This window comes from Microcaecilia unicolor, chromosome 3, assembly GCF_901765095.1.
Source record: "Microcaecilia unicolor chromosome 3, aMicUni1.1, whole genome shotgun sequence".
In the NCBI taxonomy this organism is placed as follows: domain Eukaryota; kingdom Metazoa; phylum Chordata; class Amphibia; order Gymnophiona; family Siphonopidae; genus Microcaecilia; species Microcaecilia unicolor.
Window position 1 is genome coordinate 183,895,381 of NC_044033.1, and position 20,621 is coordinate 183,916,001.

A 20,621-nucleotide genomic window follows, 5' to 3' on the forward strand; every position below is an offset into this window, starting at 1 on the left:
TTCCCCAAGAAAAAAAAAAAAGATAAACTACTTGTTCATAAGGAAGGCCTCCAACTGAGAAGGATCATTATAAATGTAATTAACCTCCTGATAATCTACAAGGAAAACACACAAACAAAAAAAAGTAACTCCAATAGCTAATGCTTTAGGTTTTAGCTGAAGAAATTGCCTTCTCGGTTGGGTAGCTCTAGAAACTTCAGGAAAAACTGTTATTTTCTAACCGCAATACAAGTCTTTTTTAAAACAGTAAGTTTTCAAGACTGACCATTTGTCTTTTTCTGTAGCAAAAGTAACAAGCAAAGTTGCCCTTGAAGAAACGACTTCCACAGAGTTTATAAATAGATTTATCACGTTCCTGAAAAACACATCCACCGGCCTGTACAGGTAGGCGGCTATGCAAAGCCCCCCCCCCCCCCTTTGATAACGAGGAGGGCCTCCCCCCAACCTTTGGGCCAGGGCCCAGTAAGCCCATGCGAGGATCTTTCCCTGATGCTGGGTTTGCAGATTGGAGTTTACTGCCATAATTTAAAGAACACTTGTTATCTCGGAGTGTTCTATTATATTCGGTTATGTCTAAATGGATGGTTCAAGCCTTCTTTAAACGTTGGCATGTTTTTGACATTGCATGAGTAAGTTTGTGAAGAGTCTATTATCGTCCATGGTGGAGCAAACATTTGGAAGAGATTCTCTGTTATAAGTTTGAAAGGATGACCTCTGTGGAATTGAAAGGTTGTCATTATGTGATTGGCCAGTCAGTGGTGCTCCTAAACTTTGAAGGGAGACGCTGTACCCATCTGAAGATACAAGAGGAAATGAAGGCTACATTTTTGACTAATCACAGATCTTCATTTGTAGTTTACTTATAGTCTTGTGCCCTTGTGATTTAATATATGTGGGGCAAAGTTTGAATGGTATAAGATTGGGATTAAATGAGCATAGAGCTGATTACATACAGAAAGCCATACTGTCCCCTTGGCGGATCACTGGATGGAGAAACATCATGTGGTCAGTGATATCTGATGGACAATTATTGATGTGTTGAATGAAAACTGATGGGAAGATAACTTAATTACTGAAACCAAGTTGGACTTTTAAATTATTCATCTATTTATTTATTTTTAAAACTTATACCCCACCTAATAGAACTAAGCGGCTTCCAATAAAAACATACATAATCTCAGTAATACAGCAAACATAAACATAAAATGTAGCAGCTGTCTTTGCATTAAAACATCACCATTTAAATTCCCTGACAAGCTTGCACAAAAAGATGTGTTTTTAAAGCCTTTTTAAATTGTAAAAAGGAAGAGCAAAATCAACAAGGACTAGGAAGAGCTTTCCATAACACCGGACCAGCAATAGAAAAAGCAGTTTTACGGATAACAGAGTAATGTACATGCTTCAGATCTGGGACAACAACTTCTTGCCATATCCGATCTTAGCAGTCTATTAGTATAATAAAACTTTACTACATTTTGCAAATACACAGGAGAAGAACAATATAAAGTCTGAAAGCATCGCTACTAAACTTTTACGTGTCCTATACCTTACAGGCAGCCAATGCAGTTGTTTCAGTGGTGGCAAAACTTGATTAAATTTTGCAATATGACAAACCATACGCACACCAACATTTTGGATAACCTGTAAGGCATGGATTCTAGACTGAGGCAAACCTAAATAAAGAGCATTGAAAAAATCCAGCCTCATCAAAACCAAATACTGGACCACTATCCGAAAATCGTATGGCTTGGTAACATCAGCTTCAGTCCCATAATCAATCGCAAATAAAAACATGTTTGAACCACTTTTCAAACTTGCTCTTTAAAGGACAAATTACAAATGCTGCAACCTTCAGGACTAAAATCTGAATTAGAATTGGATGTCTCTGATTTGATGATGTTGTTGTGAATGCAGATTGCTTCTTTGAGTCGTGTGAGCTGACATAAGATGCTGTCGCATCTTTACAGAGCAAAAGTACAGAACATGTACTTGTGAAATGGTAGAGTCACTGTTCTCTGACAGAAATATTGAAACATGATGTCATTTCAGAATGTGGAACCTGGATTCTCTGCATGATTGGCTTATGGGAGCTTCTTAAGATAAGTCTGGCCGATACTCAAAACTATTTAACCGGCCCAGGAACAGCTCCTAGCCGGTTAAATAGTGTTTTACACTAACTGCAGATATTCAGCGGGAGATAACCGCCAGTTAGGTGAGGATATTCAGAGCCAAACCGGCTATGCTTAGCGGTTAAACTAGGCCGCATAAATAGGAGGCCTATCTTTAACTGCTAAGCACTTAAACGGTTAGCACTGAATACCGGCTTAAGTTGCCCTGGTCAAAAATGAAACCCGGATATTCAATGCCGGTTGCCGGATATGGGTCAGCATTGAATATCCAGTCTGAAGGCCGGCGTCAGGCAGTCACTGTCCAGCCTGACGCCAGCTGAATATCCGGGGGAATGATTTTATAAAATGCAGAGTTTTGAGCTAAATAGGAATTATATTGAACTTTGAAAATGTTTGCTTATAAAACGTTGGACTGATGATGAAACTGTATTGAAAGGCAATTGCATACAACTTGAGCATTTTGGTTTATTTCTGTAGAGGAGACTTACTATACCAGCTTTAACCATCGAACAGAGCAAAGCGGTTTATAAACTAAAACCCACAGAAATGAAAGTAACTACATTATCTTGATAGGAAAGACTACTAGACACACTGAAATATAACCAGGACAGATTCCTTAAAATAAGGTTAACAAAATTTCACATTTCTTTTGGTGTGGCGAGCAGAGTGCCATAGGCCTGCTGGAAAAGCCAGGTTTTTAGTGTAGATTTAAAAGCTTTCAGGGAATCTCACTGCAAACTGTGAGACACAGAGAGTTCCAAAAAGCAGAGGCTGTGAAACAGAAAGCCAAAAGCCTGGTTGACTAGCTGAGCTATTAAGAGTCCAGGAAGAGTCATACAATGATCATTTAAAGATGGTAAGACAGAGATGGAGAAAAAGGAATGGTAAGTATAGGGAGATAAGAAGGGTTAGCAAACCGGAAAGCCATAAAGGCTAAAAGTAAAGCCTTAAATTTTACACAAAGCTCAACCAGGAGCCAATGATGCCTTTTAAGCAAGGGAGTGGTATGGTCTGACTTATGTGTATGACAGTGAAGTCGAATGTCTCTGTTCTCTGTAATTTCCTCATGGCAGTTGTAGAGACCTCAGAATAAACTATGTTACAATAATCTAATCTTGTCATAAAAAGAGCCAAAAAAAATAGCAGCTAGATTGAAGCTGTGGACATTTATGCCTGCTTGTACACACATATTTTATAAAAATCATGTCCAAATAGCAACTCTGCCTGAACACACTTATTCTAAGGTTGTCTGCTAGTACATACCTAATTACACATGTACTTTTCTGCATGAAGTAAGTTTATAAGAGGACCTGCTAAACATTTAAATTCAATATCTACAAGCATCTGTGCTCTTTTACCTTCCACCCACACAAACAGCAGATTCAAAGTACCGGGGGGGGGGGGGGGGGGGTGCTGTTAACACGCAAACCTTATGCTAACTAATTTTCAGAAAGAAACTGCCTAGGTGGATTGTCTTTGAAAGTGAATTACTAAGTAAACATTCTGAATACATCTGGCATAGGCACAGTTTGGATAGGGTTACCATATGCCCGGTTTTACCCGGACACGTCCTCTTTTTTAGGACATGGCTGGGCACGGGCAGGCTGGTGGGCAGGCCTAATGGTGTCCAATCCCTTCCGCTTACCTTACTGTACTGCCCTGGTGGTAGTCTACTGACCTCATTCGGACAGGAAAGAGCCCCCTCTTTTCTGCCCGGAGCACTACCCTACATTCGCTCTCTTCCCCTTGCAATGCTGATGGTCCCGGTGCATTGCAAGGGGAAGAGAGAGAATGCAGGGCAGGAAAGAGGGGGCCCTTTCCTGCCCCGAAGAGGTCACTAGACTACCAGGGCAGTAGAGTAAGGTAAAGGGAGGGGACTAGGGGATAGGACACCCTTAGGGGGGGCGGGGGGCGGGGTGAAAGAGGTGGGGTGATATGTGATAGGGGGCAGGGTGGGGTGTGGCGGGGGTGGGGCAGGGCATGTGTCCTCTTTTTTGGGGGGACCAAATATGGTAACCCTAAGTTTGCTTCAGATGGTGATGCTGAATTGACTCTCCTCCCCCACCATCAATATGACCTCCCTACTCCTTGTTTGTGCCAGGCTACTTTGCAACTGTGTAGTCTACTCAAAATTGCCCCCCACTTCTGGGAGATTCAGTGATGTGAGTTCCTCTGAGTTCTGTAACTCTGTTGAAAATCTCTGGCTCAGATGAGGCTGGCCCCGATATTATGGAGATAGCAGGGAACAGCAGAAGAATGGCTTGATTGCTCTCAAGTGTAACAGAGAGAGTAACAGTTATTCAGTTTCTCCATTCTCTTGATTCCGATAGACTAGTTCTTCCCTCTCCTGAAAGCTCACACTACGAACCTACGTGTTACTCAGCCTATTTTTTCTTGGCTCCTTTTCTTTGGAATAACTTGCCCCCCCCCCCCCCCATATCAGAATGGAAATGTCTATTTCTAAATTTAAAGCACTTCTCAAAGCTCATTTTTTCACGCTCGCATTTGGCTCTCACAACCTAGCTGACCTGCTTGACACTTTCTATATGGGATGAGAATTGAACTGTGTTTGATTTTGCCTTTATAATTTGTATAACTATTTGTTTAATCTTCAGTTTTGGTACAATGTGTTTTGTGAATGCCCATCCTATCCTATTGCCGTGGAATGTTTATACTGCCCTATCATGATTACGGCATTCTTTTCTGTTTCCTTGGATTGAGTTTAGACTTGTAAACCCATTTCTTGGAAATTTGGCGGGGTATCAAAATTCTAATAAACACAAATAGTTTTATTTTTTTTTATTTGTTACATTTGTAGCCCCACATTTTCCTACCTATTTGAAGGCTCAATGTGACTTACATATTACCATTAATGGCGTTAGCCGATTCCGGTATGAACAAATACAAAGTGATATTGTGGCGGAATGAGGTACATGTATGGTAGGTTGGATTGGGGGATCTTAGAGAGGGAGAGGGGAGGAAGAGTCAGGTAATGTTCATTAAGGTCTTTGGTTTCATTGTGATGTAGGTGTCTGGGTATTTTATGTTGTGATGGTGGGGTATGCTCTTCTGAACAGGTCTGTCTTTAGTGCTTTCCGGAAGTCTAAATGGTCGAGCGTAGTTTTTACTGCTTTTGGCAGTGCGTTCCATAGTTGTGCGCTTAAATAGGAGAAGCTGGCTGCATAAATGGATTTGTATTTGAGTCCTTTGTCGCTTGAGTAGTGGAGGTTTAGGTATGATCGTGTAGATTTTCTGTTTTTTCTGGCTGGCAGGTCGATGAGGTCTGTCATGTATCCCGGTGCCTCACCGTAAATTATCTTGTGAACAGTCATGCAGATTTTGAAAGTGATATGTTCTTTGATTGGTAGCCAATGCAGTTTTTCTCGTAGTGGTTTGGCGCTGTCAAAACGCGTTTTTCCAAATATTAGTCTGGCTGCTGTGTTTTGGGCAGTTTGAAGTTTCTTTATGATTTGATCTTTGCATCCCGCATAGATTCCATTACAGTAGTCAGCGTGACTTAGTACCATTGACTGTATCAGGTTGCGGAATATTTCCCTCGGAAAGAATAGTTTCACGTGTTTAAGTTTCCACATTGCTAAAAACATTTTCTTTATGGTGGACTTTGCTTGGGTCTCTAGTGATAGCTTACGGTTGATTGTCACTCCAAGAAGTTTCAGGTTGTCTGAGATAGGGAGGGTGTATCCTGGGGTGTTAATGTTTGTGAGTTTGTATGTATTGTATTGTATGTATTATAAACATAAACATACAGTGTAGGCCTTAGAGACAATCCAAACTAGCCAGAGTGCTGGCTGACTAAGAGGGGAGCAGAGAGGGGACTAGTGGTTAGGGTGGTGGGCTTTGGTCCTGGGGAACTGAGTTCGATTCCCACTTCAGGCACAGGCAGCTCCTTGTGACTCTGGGCAAGTCACTTAACCCTCCATTGCCACAGGTACAAATAAGTACCTGTAAGCCACATTGAGCCTGCCATGAGTGGGAAAGCACAGGGTACAAATGTAACAAAAATAAAATCATCCATCTATAAAAGAATCATTTTATTCCAGAGGTCTCAATCCAGTCCTCAGGGCACACCCAGCTAGTCAGGTTATCAGGTTCTCCACAATGAATATGCATGAGATCAATTTGCATGCACTACCTCCATTGTATGCAGATTTATTTAATGCATATTCATTTGTGGGTATCCTGAAAACCTGACTTGCTAGTCGTTTTCTGAGACAATGTAGTCCCACCGGGGTTGCAAGAGTGCTTGCTGATCCCTCTCTGATAAACCCTTCTCCATACTGCTGAACTACACCACCAGCCCTGATCTGGGAAACCTTGACCCCGAGCAAGCCAGGGAATCTGGTATCATTTAAGTCACAGCACTGCACAGCATCATTCTTGTAAACTACAGGGGCCCTCTGAATCTCTTGGCAGAGTCATCATTTATGAACACATTGACTACTAAGATGCTTCACTCTTAACCCCTAGTTTGTAGATAGCCAAGCTATGACATGAAGAAGCAACTGATATTTTTAAAACTCTGTCTTAATTGTAGCATTTCGTGCCTGTGGGCCAGTGTTATGTACCCCCCCCCCCCCCCCCTCCTTTCACTCGCTTTCTGTGGTCTGGTTTTCCTCATTTTGTTTATGTAATAATGATGGATGTGGGGCAAGTATTTCTTGACAGGAAAGGACCGACTGGGATAGTTGATCAGCACAATATATATAGTACTAACAAGTAGGGATTACCTAACCCGAGGTCATAAGTGCTACTATAAATCATCTTATTATAGAGCAGAACTCAAAGCTAGAATTTCAAGCCTCTTTTTTTTTTTTTTTTTTTTACTACAAAATGTCAGGTTGGAAGGGGCCATAAGCAGTTCTCAAGTCACTAGTGCCTTGTGTTTTAAGCACTCATACCCTCATGATCAAAAGCAAACGCCAGTGCTAGAGGCTGTTAGCGCCGTACTAGCACCGGTGTTTGCTAACCCTGCATGATCAGAGCCCTCGAGCGCGTGCAACAACGCGCTCGAGGGCTCTTTGCGCAGGTAGCATGCAAATGCATGCTAAACAGGGCTTAGCGCATTCATCGCCAATGATCAGCGACCTGCGCACCAAAATTTGGGTCGCTGGCTGTGGCAAACCCTACGCCATCTCCGAACTGGTGTTAGGGTTTGCAGATCATTGGGGAGGCATGGTGAGCCCTGTCCAGCATGCAGTTGCATGCTGGCAGGCCCCCGTTCCCCCCCAAAGCAAACCTGCCAACAGGGGGCTGGAGGTCCGGTGGACCTCCAGTCCCCCCTGACGACCCCTCCCCCCCCCCCAGGTTCAGGGAGGGCTGGATATCCGGTGGGTCTCCAGCCCCCCAAACCCCCAGAAAAATGACTCCCTGGTGGTCCAGTGGCCGCCGGTCAACCCCCTCCCCCCAGCAAGTGACGGGGGGGGGCTGAAGGTCCGGCGGACCTCCAGCCCACCCCAACTCCTCCCTCCCAGCATTCTCTGAAGAAATCCATGGTGGTCCAGTGGTCACCGGTCAACCCCCTCCCCCTCCCTCCAGCTGCATACTGGACAGGGCTTACCATTCCTCCCCAATGATCTGCAAACCCTAACGCCAGCTCGGAGCTGGCATAGGGTTTGCCATGGCCAGCGACCCAAATTTTGGCGCGCTGGCCACTGATCATTGGTGATGAATGCGCTAAGCCCTGTTTAGCATGCATTTGCATGCTACCTGCGCAAAGAGCCCTCGAGCGCGTTATTTCACCCGCTCGAGGGCTCTGATCATGCGGGGTTAGCAAACACCGGCGCTAGCACGGTGCTAACAGCCTCTAGCGCCTGCGTTTGCTTTTGATCATGAAGGTATCTGCCAGAGAGAAGGTGAGATTCCAGCCCGATACTGTCATCCTGAGGCCTTTGTTTTATCATATTTTTTTGTGCTTACCACATGCACTTTTGGAAGTATATGCTCTATAGGAATGGGCATATCCCATGTCATTAACAAATGAAAGAAAGCAGAATAAACAAGACATTTTGGGGTGAATTCTATAAATCATGACAAAAAAATATTGTCACCGAAAAAAGCTTGCTTAAGTGCTATTCTGTAAGGGGACCTTTTAGAAAGCGATGGTAAGTCCAATACGGGCTTACAGCTCCTAAAAGGGACGTACTGCCAGGCTATAGCAGCAGCCCAACGACAGTTCCCAAACCCAGTGCGCACCATTTCTGGAACTACAAAAATATTTTTATTTTTGTAGTGCCAGTGTGTACCCAGCAGTAATTGGGCAGTGCCGCGGGTTAGCGTGGGACCAAGTTCTTCAATTGCAGCACAACTGACAAAAGAAAGTGGGAATGGAAACCTGGATTCCCAAAGTCTGGACCACAACGGTTGTAAAAATAAAATAAAGTTTATTAACCAATAAAATGACTCGACACAACGCTCTGTTTCGGCCAGAAGGCCTACATCAGGAGTCTACAAATAAAAACAATGTATAAAAACAAAAAAGTAATATAAATAGCTTACAACAATAATTGATGTCTATTGCAGCACGTCCATTTTTTTTTTTTTAAATCTGCCTTTTACCCGCTGTGGTAAAAGGGGCCTCAGCGTGCATCAAAAACCTGTGTCAACACCAGCACAGGCCCCCTTTTGCCGCAGCTTAGTAAAAGGACCCCTAAGTCATATATAAAGTTAGGTGCAGTTTCAAGAACAGCGCTTAAGCACAGGGGGGATACCTGTAAATTTAGGCGGGTCCATTTGCTCCAACAAAAACGTGGTGCAAACGCCCCGCCTAAATTTATGTGTGGAACCCTTATTCTATAATTACATATGTAACTGGAATTCACACCGCCCTGAAACACCTGTGATCTTCCCGTTTCTTTGCCCCCTTTTCCGGGACATGTGTAAAATTAGGCACAGATCACACCCCTACATTTACGAACATATATGTTAATTGATTTCAATTGGCGCCAATAATTGCTTGTTAAACAGCCAATTATTGGCACCAAGTAACTCATCGTTCAATTAATTCGCACGCGCAAATTAGGCACACAACTTATAGCAACTTTTATAGAACATTGAGCCTGCAAAGAGGTGGGATAATGTGGGATACAAATGCAATAAATAAATAAAATTAGGGGGTTTGTGTTTTTTCGTTCACCAGTTTAATAGAGATGATTTATAACAGCACTTATGACCTCGTGTTAGTTAATCCCTACCTCTAACAGTCACCAACAGACACTGAGGGGTATAATTGAACGAAAACGCCTATCTCCATGGGCGTTTATCTCCAAGAACGGGTCCGTGAAGGGGCGGACCGAACCGTATTTTGGGAAAAAATAGACGTCCATGTTTTATTCGACAATTTGTGAGCTGGGCATTTTTGTTTTCAGTGATAATGGAAAATGAAAGCGCCCAGCTTAAAAACGAATAAATCAAAGGCATTTGTTCGTGGGAGGGGCCAGGATTCGTAGTGCACTGGTCCCCCTCACATGCCAGGACACCAACCGGGCACCCTAGGGGGCACTTTTACAAAAACAAAAAAAAAGGTAAAAGAGCTCCCAGGTGCATAGCACCCTTCCCTTGTGTGTTGAGCCCCCCAAATCCCCCTCAAAACCCACTGCCCACAAGTCTACACCATTACTATAGCCCTAAGGGGTGAAGGGGGGCACCTACATGTGGGTACAGTGGGTTTGGGGGGGGTTGGACGACTAATAAGCATTAAGCAGCACAATTGTAACAGGTAGGGGGGATGGGCCTGGGTCCACCTACCTGAAGTCCACTGCACCCCCTAACAACTCCTCCAGTGACCTGCATACTGCTGTCAGGGAGCTGGGTATGACATTTGAGGGTGAAAATAAAAAGTTGAGAAACTTCATTTTTTGTGGTGGGAGGGGTTAGTGACCACTGGGGGAGTCAGGGGAGGTCATCCCCGATTCCCTCCAGTGGTCATCTGGTCATTTAGGGCACTTTTTGGGGCCTTATTCGTGAAAAAACAGGGTCCAGGAAAAGTGTCCTAAATTCTAGCTAAAAACGCATACTTTTTTCCCATTATCGGTGAAATGCGCCATCTCTGTTCGGCAGATAACCACGCCCCAGTTCCGCCTTCGCCACACCTCTGACATGCCCCCATCAACTTTGTCCGCATCCGCGACGGATTGCAGTTGAAAACGTCCAAAAATCGGCTTTCGATTATACCGCTTTATTCGTTTTTGTGAGATAAACGTCCATCTCCCGATTTAGGTCGGAACTTGGGCGTTTTTCTCGTTCGATTATAAGCAGGACTGCCAACCTGGGTACTGCTTACACAACATTTAGATTTCTGATTTCTCAAGACTCTGAATTCAAGCATTCTTTGATAAGCTGGTGATATGAGATCACTGTGGCTCAGGCTATTTTTAATGGGACAGCATTATCAAACAGCCAAATAAAGAAATCACAGTCACTGAAAAGCAGGAGAATGAATTAATAATGCATTATATCATTTTAATAATTATGTGGCACATGACAATGAGTCTTTAAAGCAGTGATACCATAATGTTATTAAATTAAAACTGTTAAAAGTACAGATGGCCAGGTAGAGTGCTGAGTCTCCATGACAAGACCTGTGAAATGAGACTAAGGACCCAGGGAGGCATGTCAGAGTGGAAAGAGAGAACATTTCAAGTACCTCAAAGACACAATTAATGCACAACAGGTAACCCATCAGTGAAAACAAGCTGTAGAGCAGCGTTTTTCAATGCAAGGCCTCTGGGGCAGCCCTCATCTTCATTCTGTTTTTTTTTCCCCTGCTACTCCCTGCCTCTCTACCCAAAATCATGTCAGAAAGGGGGAAGTGGATGAGGGGGAGAGCCGTATGCTTAAAGGACAAGGCATTTTTCAATAAATGAAGAAAATTCATTTGGAAATGCCAACCTCCTTGAGGATACACCCAATAAAAAGTATGAAGGCAAGCTAGTGGGGTGGATGTCATTGACACTCCTTCAATTCATTTGGATCCAAGGTGGTGGCCTTGATTTAAAAATGAGTGAAGACCACTGTTTTAGAGTATGACACATCAAGGGTGTAGGCTCAGCAGTAGCCATAGAAAGTACTCCTCCACACAAAGGATGATGAATGCATGAAACGGACTCCTGGGGCAAGTGGAGGATGCCAGAAAAAAGTAAGAGACTTCCAGAAACCATGGGATAAGCACAGAGAGCCCTTAGTTACAGAGAAGCGAAGAGAAGGCCAGGCATCAGCTGACATCTGTGGCATTGTAATAGAAAGGAAACTGGATAAGCAAGGTGGGCCCAATGGATCTTACCTACCATCATGTTCAATGTTATGAAACTCTATTTGTACAATTTTAAATTTTCATTATTGTTTAAAATTCTTTTTAAGGCAATCTTAAGCAATGCATGGCATGGTGTCATAAACGACCTTATGTGGAATAGAATCTACATCAAAACTCACACAGACAAATCAAATCCAGTGAGGGTGAAGTAATTTGTGATTTTTCTTTTTGACAACGTTTTCCTCCTGCTTAATCAAAAATGGCTTCTACAGAATCGGAACCTTAGTTGTATCATGTTTGAAACACCTCTTTCCTATGTACTGCCTGTCTAGCCCAGGCAAAACAGGCACAATCATCAGTTCTGCCTTGTCTGTCTGTATTATTTAGATTGTAAGCTCTTTTGAGCAGGGACTGTCTCTTTGTGTCAGATGTTCAGCGCTGTGTGTGTCTGGTAGCGCTATACAAATGCTAATAATAATAATTAAGGTGGAATGGACTGTGGCTCCTTCCTGAAGCCAGGTACTAGTGCAACCAACATCTGGCCAGTAGATGTTGCTGTTGTGTAATGCCAAACATGCCCCTTTTCCAGGAACTGTGAATGCTTCTTTTGCAGCACCCTAGCCCTGGCCATCATTGAGACCAGAAGCGTGACCCAAATACAGTCCTGATCATGCATGGCAGTGCACAGGACTACTACTGAGCCATCAGTCCAGATGAATTTGTGACTTCTTGATGTCAAGAAGTTCAGGAGAATTATTAGGAATCAGCATAAAGAATTTTTTTAATGATGCAACAATTACATAATTGAAATACAGTAATAGGGCTTCTGTTAAGTACGTGGGAAATACTTCATGGCGTTCAGTGAATACAATTTTCTTTTAATAAATTATACTATTCCATTATTTTCACTGCCGGTGTTTTAAATGTTACCTAGTAAATTAAATATAATTATTGTCCAACTTATATAGTTACAATCATTTTCTAGTACTTAATTTAATTCATATCTTTTATATTCTGCTCAACCAGCCAGTTCACGGTGGATTACAAAAAAAGACAGATGAATATACAGAGAATAATCAATATGCACAGATACAACATAGAGCCAGCAAATCAGAGCAGTCAAACAAAAAATAAATTACAACTGTTATAAATCATAGGATTCAAAGAGGGAGGGTATAAGGGGGTTTATAGAACACTGCCCCTAACCCTTAAGAATAGTCCCTCAGATAGCCTGAGACACCTTAAGAACACTAGTCCCACCCCAGAAGGAAGTGAACCGGGAAGGGTGGAGTCAGAACCAGGAAGTATAAAGGACAGGGCCAGACTGAGGTTAGAGAGGCCCAGGGAGGGAAGAGTTGAAACCCCAGCATATGTCACTGCAGCGCCTATGTAATAATCGTGACATGGCTGAGGCAAGCCACTTTTGCTTCTTAATTAAGACTTGCAAGCCTTGCATTGAGGTCTGACAGGAGCCAGACCCTTTAACTCAGAAAAGAACTGAGAACTTACAGGCTGTGTTTGGAGTCTGGCATCCTCAGCTACAGAGGTGGCCCAAGACAAGATGCTGCCTGAGGCAGGGCTGAGATACCGCCCCCATCCCCCAGGCCAAATTCTGGCATCTCCCCCCTTCCTTCCTTCACCCTGTTCCCCGATTTTTACCTTTTTAAGTTTTTTTAAAACTGGCGGTGGCAGCAAATCCCATACACTGCCCTGCCACCGGCACCAGCCTCTTCTCTATTGTGGCCATCTCTGAGGAAACAGGAAGTTACATCAGAGAGGCAGCCACAGTAAAGGGAACAGGCGGGTGTGGTGGCAGGGCAGCATATGGGAATCGCTGCCGCCACCAGCTTTTAAAAAATGTAAAAAGAAGGTAAAATTGGGGAATGGGGTGGAGGAAGGAAGGGGGTGATGTCACTTCTGAAAGAGTTCCGCCTGAGGCCCCCACCTCAGGTGGCCTAATAGTCGGGCCACTTCTGCCCAGCAGCTATAGACTATGTTTTGAGCCTACCAGCCAGAGCCTGCTTAAGAACGTGTTACTGAACTACAGAGGTTTTTCCACCTTATGTGCCTGGGCCTGTGTCATAACAGGCTTAAGGATTCTGTTAAATAAACACATGTTTTGTTTATATCCCCTTTGTCCGGCTGTGTTATTTCACCGGCCCACCCGCAACCCTCACTCAGGGTTAATGATTAAGTAGGCTTGAGCAGATATTTGTTAAACAACCAAGTCTTTAAGCTGCAATGAAAAATCATAATAGTTCTTTATGCTGTGAAGGGAAGATAGGAGCAAATTCCAGAGCTCCGAACCTTTACCTACTAATGTCCGCTGTTCCATAACTTTCAAATTGCAAAGAACCTTAGATTGATTAAGCAATTATATTTCCACCATCGATCACAAACTTCATGCAGGGTTATGAAGTTTAACAAAATCAGTCCTAAAACCATACAGAATTTTAAAAACAAAAAGCAGAACTTTAAACTCAATTCTAGTTCTGATAGAGAGTCAGTGTAACCGTATCACGTAAAGGGTTGCACGATCAAATCTTCTACCACTTACTACTAGTTTTGCTGCAGCATTCTGAACTGCTTGCAGTCTACAAATCTTCTGGTCAGGGGTGGCCCAAGACAATCTGCCACCCAAGGCAGGGATGAGATGCTGCCCGCACCCAGTCTAGCATCTCTCCCCTTCCCTGTTTACCTTTTTTTTTTTTTGGCCAAAATGCCGCAGTGGCAGTGGTTCATATAGGCTGCCCTGCCACCAGCACTGGCCTTTTCGCCACTCCATCCCGCCTCTGAGGAAACAAGAAGTTACATCAAGAGGTGGGCCACAGTGGGAGAAGAGGCCAGTGCTAGCGGCATGGCAGCCTATGGGAATCACTGCCACTGCCACTTTTGGGAAAAGAAACAAATAAGGTAAAGGGTTGAAGAGGGAGGGGAAAGTGCTTCTCCTGGAGCATGCCACCTGAGGCCCCCGCCTCATGTGGCCTAATGGTAGGACTGCCACTGCGTCTGGTCTTCCTCACAAATGAGATGCACCTGGGGCCAGCTCACCAACTAGGCAAACTACATGTCTGCCTAGGGTGGCAGCAAGACAGCAAAAAAAGCAGTAAGCCACTAGTAGCATGGTAGCAGACCTTCAAGCACCTGCATGCACTGACTCAAGGCCTGTTGCTCCTACTCCCCTCTAACTGGAAGATTTTGTCAGAGGGTGTAGGACCCAGAAGACCCTGAGTATATGCAGTGGTCAAAGTCCCACCTCTGCATTGTTTCTTTTTTACAGAAAAGGTGGTATGGATACATGGAATGGCTTCCCAGTGGAGGTGGTGGAGACAAAGACTGTATCTGAATTCAAGAAAGTGTGGGACAAGCATGTGGGATCTCTTAGGAAGAGAAGGCGATAGCGGATGGGCAGAATGGCCATTTGGCCATTATTTGCCATCATGTTTCTGTGTTCCTAGGTTGTAGCTCCGAAGGAGGAGGTAGGGTAGAGGCAGGAGTAGCGATGGTAGGGAGAAGGGAAGAGGAGATTCTAGACACCATGAAGAAGGAGAGGGAGATACTGGACACCTGGGTGGAAAGGAAGGGAGATGCTGGATATCTCAAGGGGAGAATAGAGAATAAAAGGGAAGGGAATATGCTGGACACCTTGGAGAAGGGAAGGGAAGAGGAGATGCTAGACAACTGGGCAGAATAGGGAAGAGGAGATGCTGGACAACTGAGCAGAATAGGGAAAGGGAGATGCTGGACACCTGGGGGGGGGTAGGAAAGGGAGAAGGGGAGATGCTGGATACCTTGGGGGTGTAGGGAAGGGAGGAGGAAATGCTGGACACCCGGGAATGATAGAGAAGGGAAGGGGAGATGCTGGACCACAGGAAAGGGGAGGAGGTAACAGGGTAGGGCCTTGTGCCATCCCTAGAGGGCACATAGATGAAGGTTCACCAAGGGAGTCAGATATCTTGGGCCAACCTAGGAATCACCAGCTCAGCCTAGAGCTAAGTCTAAAACTAACCAAGCAACATACTGCTTAGGACATATGGAATCATATTCAGTCATTAACAGGTTCTTATTTCTGATTAGTTTATTCACACCAAGCTGTGCTTAGTGAGGGATTTCATACAGTGGGACATGGCTTTCTTGTTCATAATCAGAAACTTGGGTTTGCAACATCTGGATACATCCAAAGAATGAATACAGCGTATGCAGGGATTCCCAAACCTAAGCTTTTATGATTGTATGACTGAATCTGTTTATAATGGCGTTCCTGTCCATTATTTGAATTTTGTATTGCAAACCACTCTGACCTCGAGCAATATAGAAAATTCTAAACATGCACCAGAGACATATGTAAATTTACCTCATGCATATTCATTATGTATATCCCCAGTGTTTAATTGTGGGCTCCAGGTCCCTGAGGACAGTTTGGGAAGCCCTGAGAGAATGTATGAGTTCCAAACAGCAGCTCTAGATGTGCTCTGGGAGTGCCGTTAATAAAAGGTGAATGCCTTCTGTGACGATAAAAAAAAAAAAGGTTGAAAGAAACAAATACATATTTTTGTTATTCACAAATCTCTCATGAGAGAGCCAGGAAGCGGAGCAGTGGAAGGTGGAAGAAAGCTGCAGAGCAAGCACATTATTGTACCTGAAAATACCTGAATATATTAGAAAGAAAGAAAAAGACAGGCGGACAAAGGAAGAACAAGCAATGTCCAGTCTCCTTTGATCTGCACTGTCCAGAGACATGTGAGTTCCAAGAGCAAATGAATCCAAAAGCCACTGGTCTTCATTTGGGAACTGAGAAGGAACATATCTGTGTAATGTGTGTATGCAGTTAATTATGTAATACTAGTAAAAAAGCCCCGTTTCTGATGGAAATGAAACGGGGGCTAGCAATGTTTTCTTCTGTGTGCATGTGGGAGTGTGTGTGTCCCTGCCCTCTGGCCTCTCTCCCCTCCCCCCTCTGAGTCCTTCACTGTTACAGAGCCAGCGATTTGATTTCGTGCTCTGCTGTTTTCCTTCACTGACTGTGTTACAGAGAGGGCGGGGCAGACACTCATAGGGAAAACGGATATCTCGCCCCCTTCACACTTCCGGCTGGAGGCTTCATAGAACGTTGGTGTTGCCTTTTATATAGAGAGATTTGTGGGCTCAAAATAGGGCATTAGGCACCCTAGGTGCACCTTCACCATCATCATTACCTTTCAGGCTTGTAGGCCTTCCACAAGATTTTAATAAACTCAGTATCATCCCTCCCAGAATGATCCTGTAAAAACACAGAACTGAATATCATACCTGTAATATTAAGCAGTTAAAAAGAACACATCGATGCTTCTCTGGGTTTTATATGACTAGCAGGATCTATTTTGCTTTGATTAAAGCTGTTTTCTGCTGCCCCCCCAGAAAGTGCCACCTTAGGCAATCACCTAGTTTGCCTGGTGGTTAAAACCAGCCCTGGCTGGATGGACATTCAGGAAGCACTAGGCACATTTTTTTTTATAAGAGATGTACTACAGCTACAGCCCAGTTAAAACAGCTATTTAGATCTTGATTTAAAATCTTACAAACAAAATGGTATTGATATAGTGAATAAATAAGCTACAGAAGGGCTGTCCAATGGACTCGGAATTTATTCTGACGTCTGGATTGTGAGGTAAGAGGTTAATCTGTGGTTCAGTCAGAACTCTTGAGCTCTCCCACATGGTGAGAAGGAAACTCCTGGCGGAAAAGGCTGGCATGGTGTTATCGTTTCAAATGCTTGGCGTTCTTACCAGCTGAACAGTATTTTCTCACTGTAAAGTTAAAGCAGTGACATAACTAGAACAGGGTGAGCGGGGCCACCTGCCCAGGATTTAGAATGAAGTGTAGAACTGCAGTTAACCTACTGAGAATAAAATATAGCCAGCTAGATATTTCAAGGCATTTTTCATAAGTGATAGCAGTAGACAGCAGCACAGCGTTGGTAGAAATGATGTTGCCCAGCGTGAATGTGAAAATAAACCAGGCCGATCTATCAAGCAAACCTTGGTGAACAATGGCAGGGCACAGGGAATGTCAGTACAAGAGCACACTTCGTTACTGTTACCCAAGTGCAAAAAATTATTCCGAGTGAGCATAAGCAAAAAAGCCTCAAGGGACCAATGCCTGCCGTGCGGACTATATATAGCCTTCTTAAAGCTGCAACTGGGGTCACGTATTCTGATCATGAATCACTCAGAAGTTGGTATTCTAAATGTGTAAACTATTCATTAAATACTGCTATACCTTACATGTACAAATTGAATCGTTTTTGTTTTTAGGGGTGAACAGCTTTTAAGAAGTAGCCTCCCTCCCATCAGGTCTGGTCTTCATTGTGCTCTGATCTAATGAAGGAAGCTTGACTCTGGAAAGCCGGTCACAAATGGAGTTTAGTTCAAATCTTTATCACATAGCTGAGAAGTCTAACCCAAGAATCACACACTGCTTTGTCCTGGACAGACATAAAATGAAATAATTTGACTTATAATCAAACTTGACTGATACTACAGTACATCCAAAAGCAGGAAGAAATACCTTAAATCCTCTGAGCCACACATCACTGGCTCAGGAAGTGTGTGACCCTCAACTTTTGCTACCTGCCTGCCCAGAAGAAATGTGTGTGGGGGGGGGGGGGGGGAGAGAGGCTTTGGAAATGCTTTGAAAGACATTATTCTCCCTTACCAGATGTATCCAACCATAGGAGCCAACTTTTCAAAATTATTGGGGGTGCTAAACCCAGTGGAAATAACCCCTCCTTGGACACATACAAGGAATGTTCTCAATATTGGGGGGTGCTCACAGAGTCAGCTGCTATGAATCCAACCCAGGTCCTCCTCGAGCTCCGGTGTCTCTCCTAATGTTCAGCTCTCAAAAATGCTATAGAGGTTCAAAAGAACTCTCCAGGGTGATCTTGATCCCTCCATACTCCCTTTCAGGAAACTAAGGAGGAGAGAGAGAGGACTATCCTGCAAACGATTTTAGCCTTTACCAATGTGTACCGTGCATGGCTTTAAAAGTGCAATAAAAATGAGCTCGAGGGGATAGAAATGTGGAACCAGCGAGAGAAGAGGAAGAAAGATAAAGCGCGAGATGGGATGTTTATAAAGGTCAGAAATAACGAGGTGGAAAGGGAGGACAGAAAGAAGGAGGTAACAAAGGGGGAAAGAGAAAAGAGATGGAGAGAGTGGCAGTCGAATAATGAGAGCCGCTCTCGCAGCGCAGCTTAGGCAAACAGTAAATGTAAATATGTTGAAAGGCAAAATTAAAACCACATGAAGCATGATGACTCAACACAAAAGTGGCATGCAACCATGTAAGCCAGGCTTCTGCAGCTCCACATACGGCAAGCACAAGCTTGAGTGCAAAGCCACCATTTATTCTGATCAGCCAGTGACCACATCTCCAATCCCGACGGAAATGCAAAGAGTGGGGGGAAAAAAATCCCCTGAGCCACTGCTGACAGGTCCTGAGCGAGGAGTGACAGCAAATGACATCCTCAGTCAGTCCTTGCCAGGCTGTCTTCTCCCATCTGTTCCTTCATGCCAGCCAGTATAACATGATTTGTTTCCAAAGTTGATGAGAAGAAACAAATCAAGCCACTTGCACGGGAGCGTTAAGAGTAGATACATCGAGCGGACTCGGGGGAAAACAGCTGACGTAGGAGATTCATTGCTGGTGGTGACCGGTGTTACCCAAACTTAACAGCTATAAAAACATATTGTTAAATGGAACAGGGTGCCCTAAAAACATTTCCGTCTAGAAATGCTACACACCACCACTAGGAGTCAGGATTGCCCCATACCTTAAATAGGACGGGCTTATATTATTTTATCCACACACCTTTTCCTATATTTGAGAAATGCATGTGGGCTATGCCATTATAAACCCATCAGATCAAATTCTGCTTTTAATTCAATTTCTTACCACGGGAAAGGGATGCATCGGAGCTTAGAGAGATGCTCTTTTAAGTGTCACGACCTCATCACAAGAATTACTTCCATAAACTAACTTGAGCCATAACACTGAATTCAAGGTTTAATGCTAGATCACTAGAATTCCCTGCCTGTAGGTGTCAGCTTTTGTTCACTCTGTAGACAAGTTAAGGAAAAGGGTGTTTTGTGTTCCTTCTAAGTATTCTGCGATCCAACCTGAGACCAACTCAAGCGGACAGAAATGCAGCCCCGGATAAAGCGCTTCAAACGAAAGAAAGCCTAGCTTGAGAGAAACTGCACGAAACCGTCAACCCGGAGAACCTAAAATCCTCTTCTGGATATTACCTACATCGGCGATCACCCGGGGGGGGGGGGGGGGGTTCCCCACACTTTCAGGCACCTTTAGAAAGTCAGGTCTCCCGGCCAAGTCTATAGCTTTTAAGCTTTAGTAGACACGTTACTAGTTCTTATGCATACTACCGAAACCCCAAAAAGAAAGCCGAAAAGAGAAGAAAGGGGTAGGGCAGCCGTCACTTACTTTCTTGGGCCATGCTGATGACGGTTTCGGTGGTGGCATGGTACTCGTCCTCCTCTGGGAAGTCGTCGTGCTGGAGGGAATCCCCTTGGAAGTCATGCTGGTCCAGGATTTGCTGCAGAGGGGGAGCCTTGGGCAGCAGCTGGTTCACCACCTCCCTGCTGATGTTGGGGGCTTCCTTCATCCTGAGTTTGCTCAGGATCTGGGACTTGATGCTCTCCAGCCTCATCTCCTTGCTGTGCTTCCTCCACATGCACACGGGGCAGTCCTTCTCCTCGCCCTCTGGCACCTGGGGCTCCCGTTCGGGCTCCACTTTCTCCGGGACCTGCTTATCAGCTCCTCTGGAGATCTCCATGGAGAGCACCAACAGGCACAAGAAGAAAGGAATGTAATCCATCAGTTTGGCTTCTCCTGCTGCTTCACCTTTCCGTGTGATGCACAGTTCACTTGTTTCTACGTTGGTGGGGTGAACGGACGGTGTGTTGTGATTTGTTTGGGAAGGTTCTGCTAGAGTTGCATGAATTCTACCGATGCAGGCAAAAGAAGGGCCTCGGCTTTTTATAGCCTGACCTGCCGATGTCGTCAAAGGCCAGGATTGGCTGAGGAGTTAACAAAAGAGCCCCTCGGAGGGGCTCCCGGCGTGTTAAAAGCGAGCGAGCGAGCGCCCCGGAGTCTTAGCCTCACTTCTCTATCCCTGCGGCCGCTCGCTCTGACAGCTCTTAAAGGGGCAGCGGCGCTGCTCTGGC

General features: G+C 44.4%; 1 protein-coding gene across 1 annotated transcript in view; it reads right to left on the minus strand.

The window, feature by feature from the left end:
* Window positions 1–20,272, minus strand: part of GDF11 (growth differentiation factor 11) — a 177,359-nt gene extending 157,087 nt beyond the window's left edge. The window contains exon 1 of the mRNA XM_030194696.1: window positions 19,879–20,272. Within this exon, the coding sequence (XP_030050556.1) occupies window positions 19,879–20,272 (394 nt within the window). The remainder of the gene's footprint in view (window positions 1–19,878) is intronic.
* Window positions 20,273–20,621: the final 349 nt, after the last annotated feature.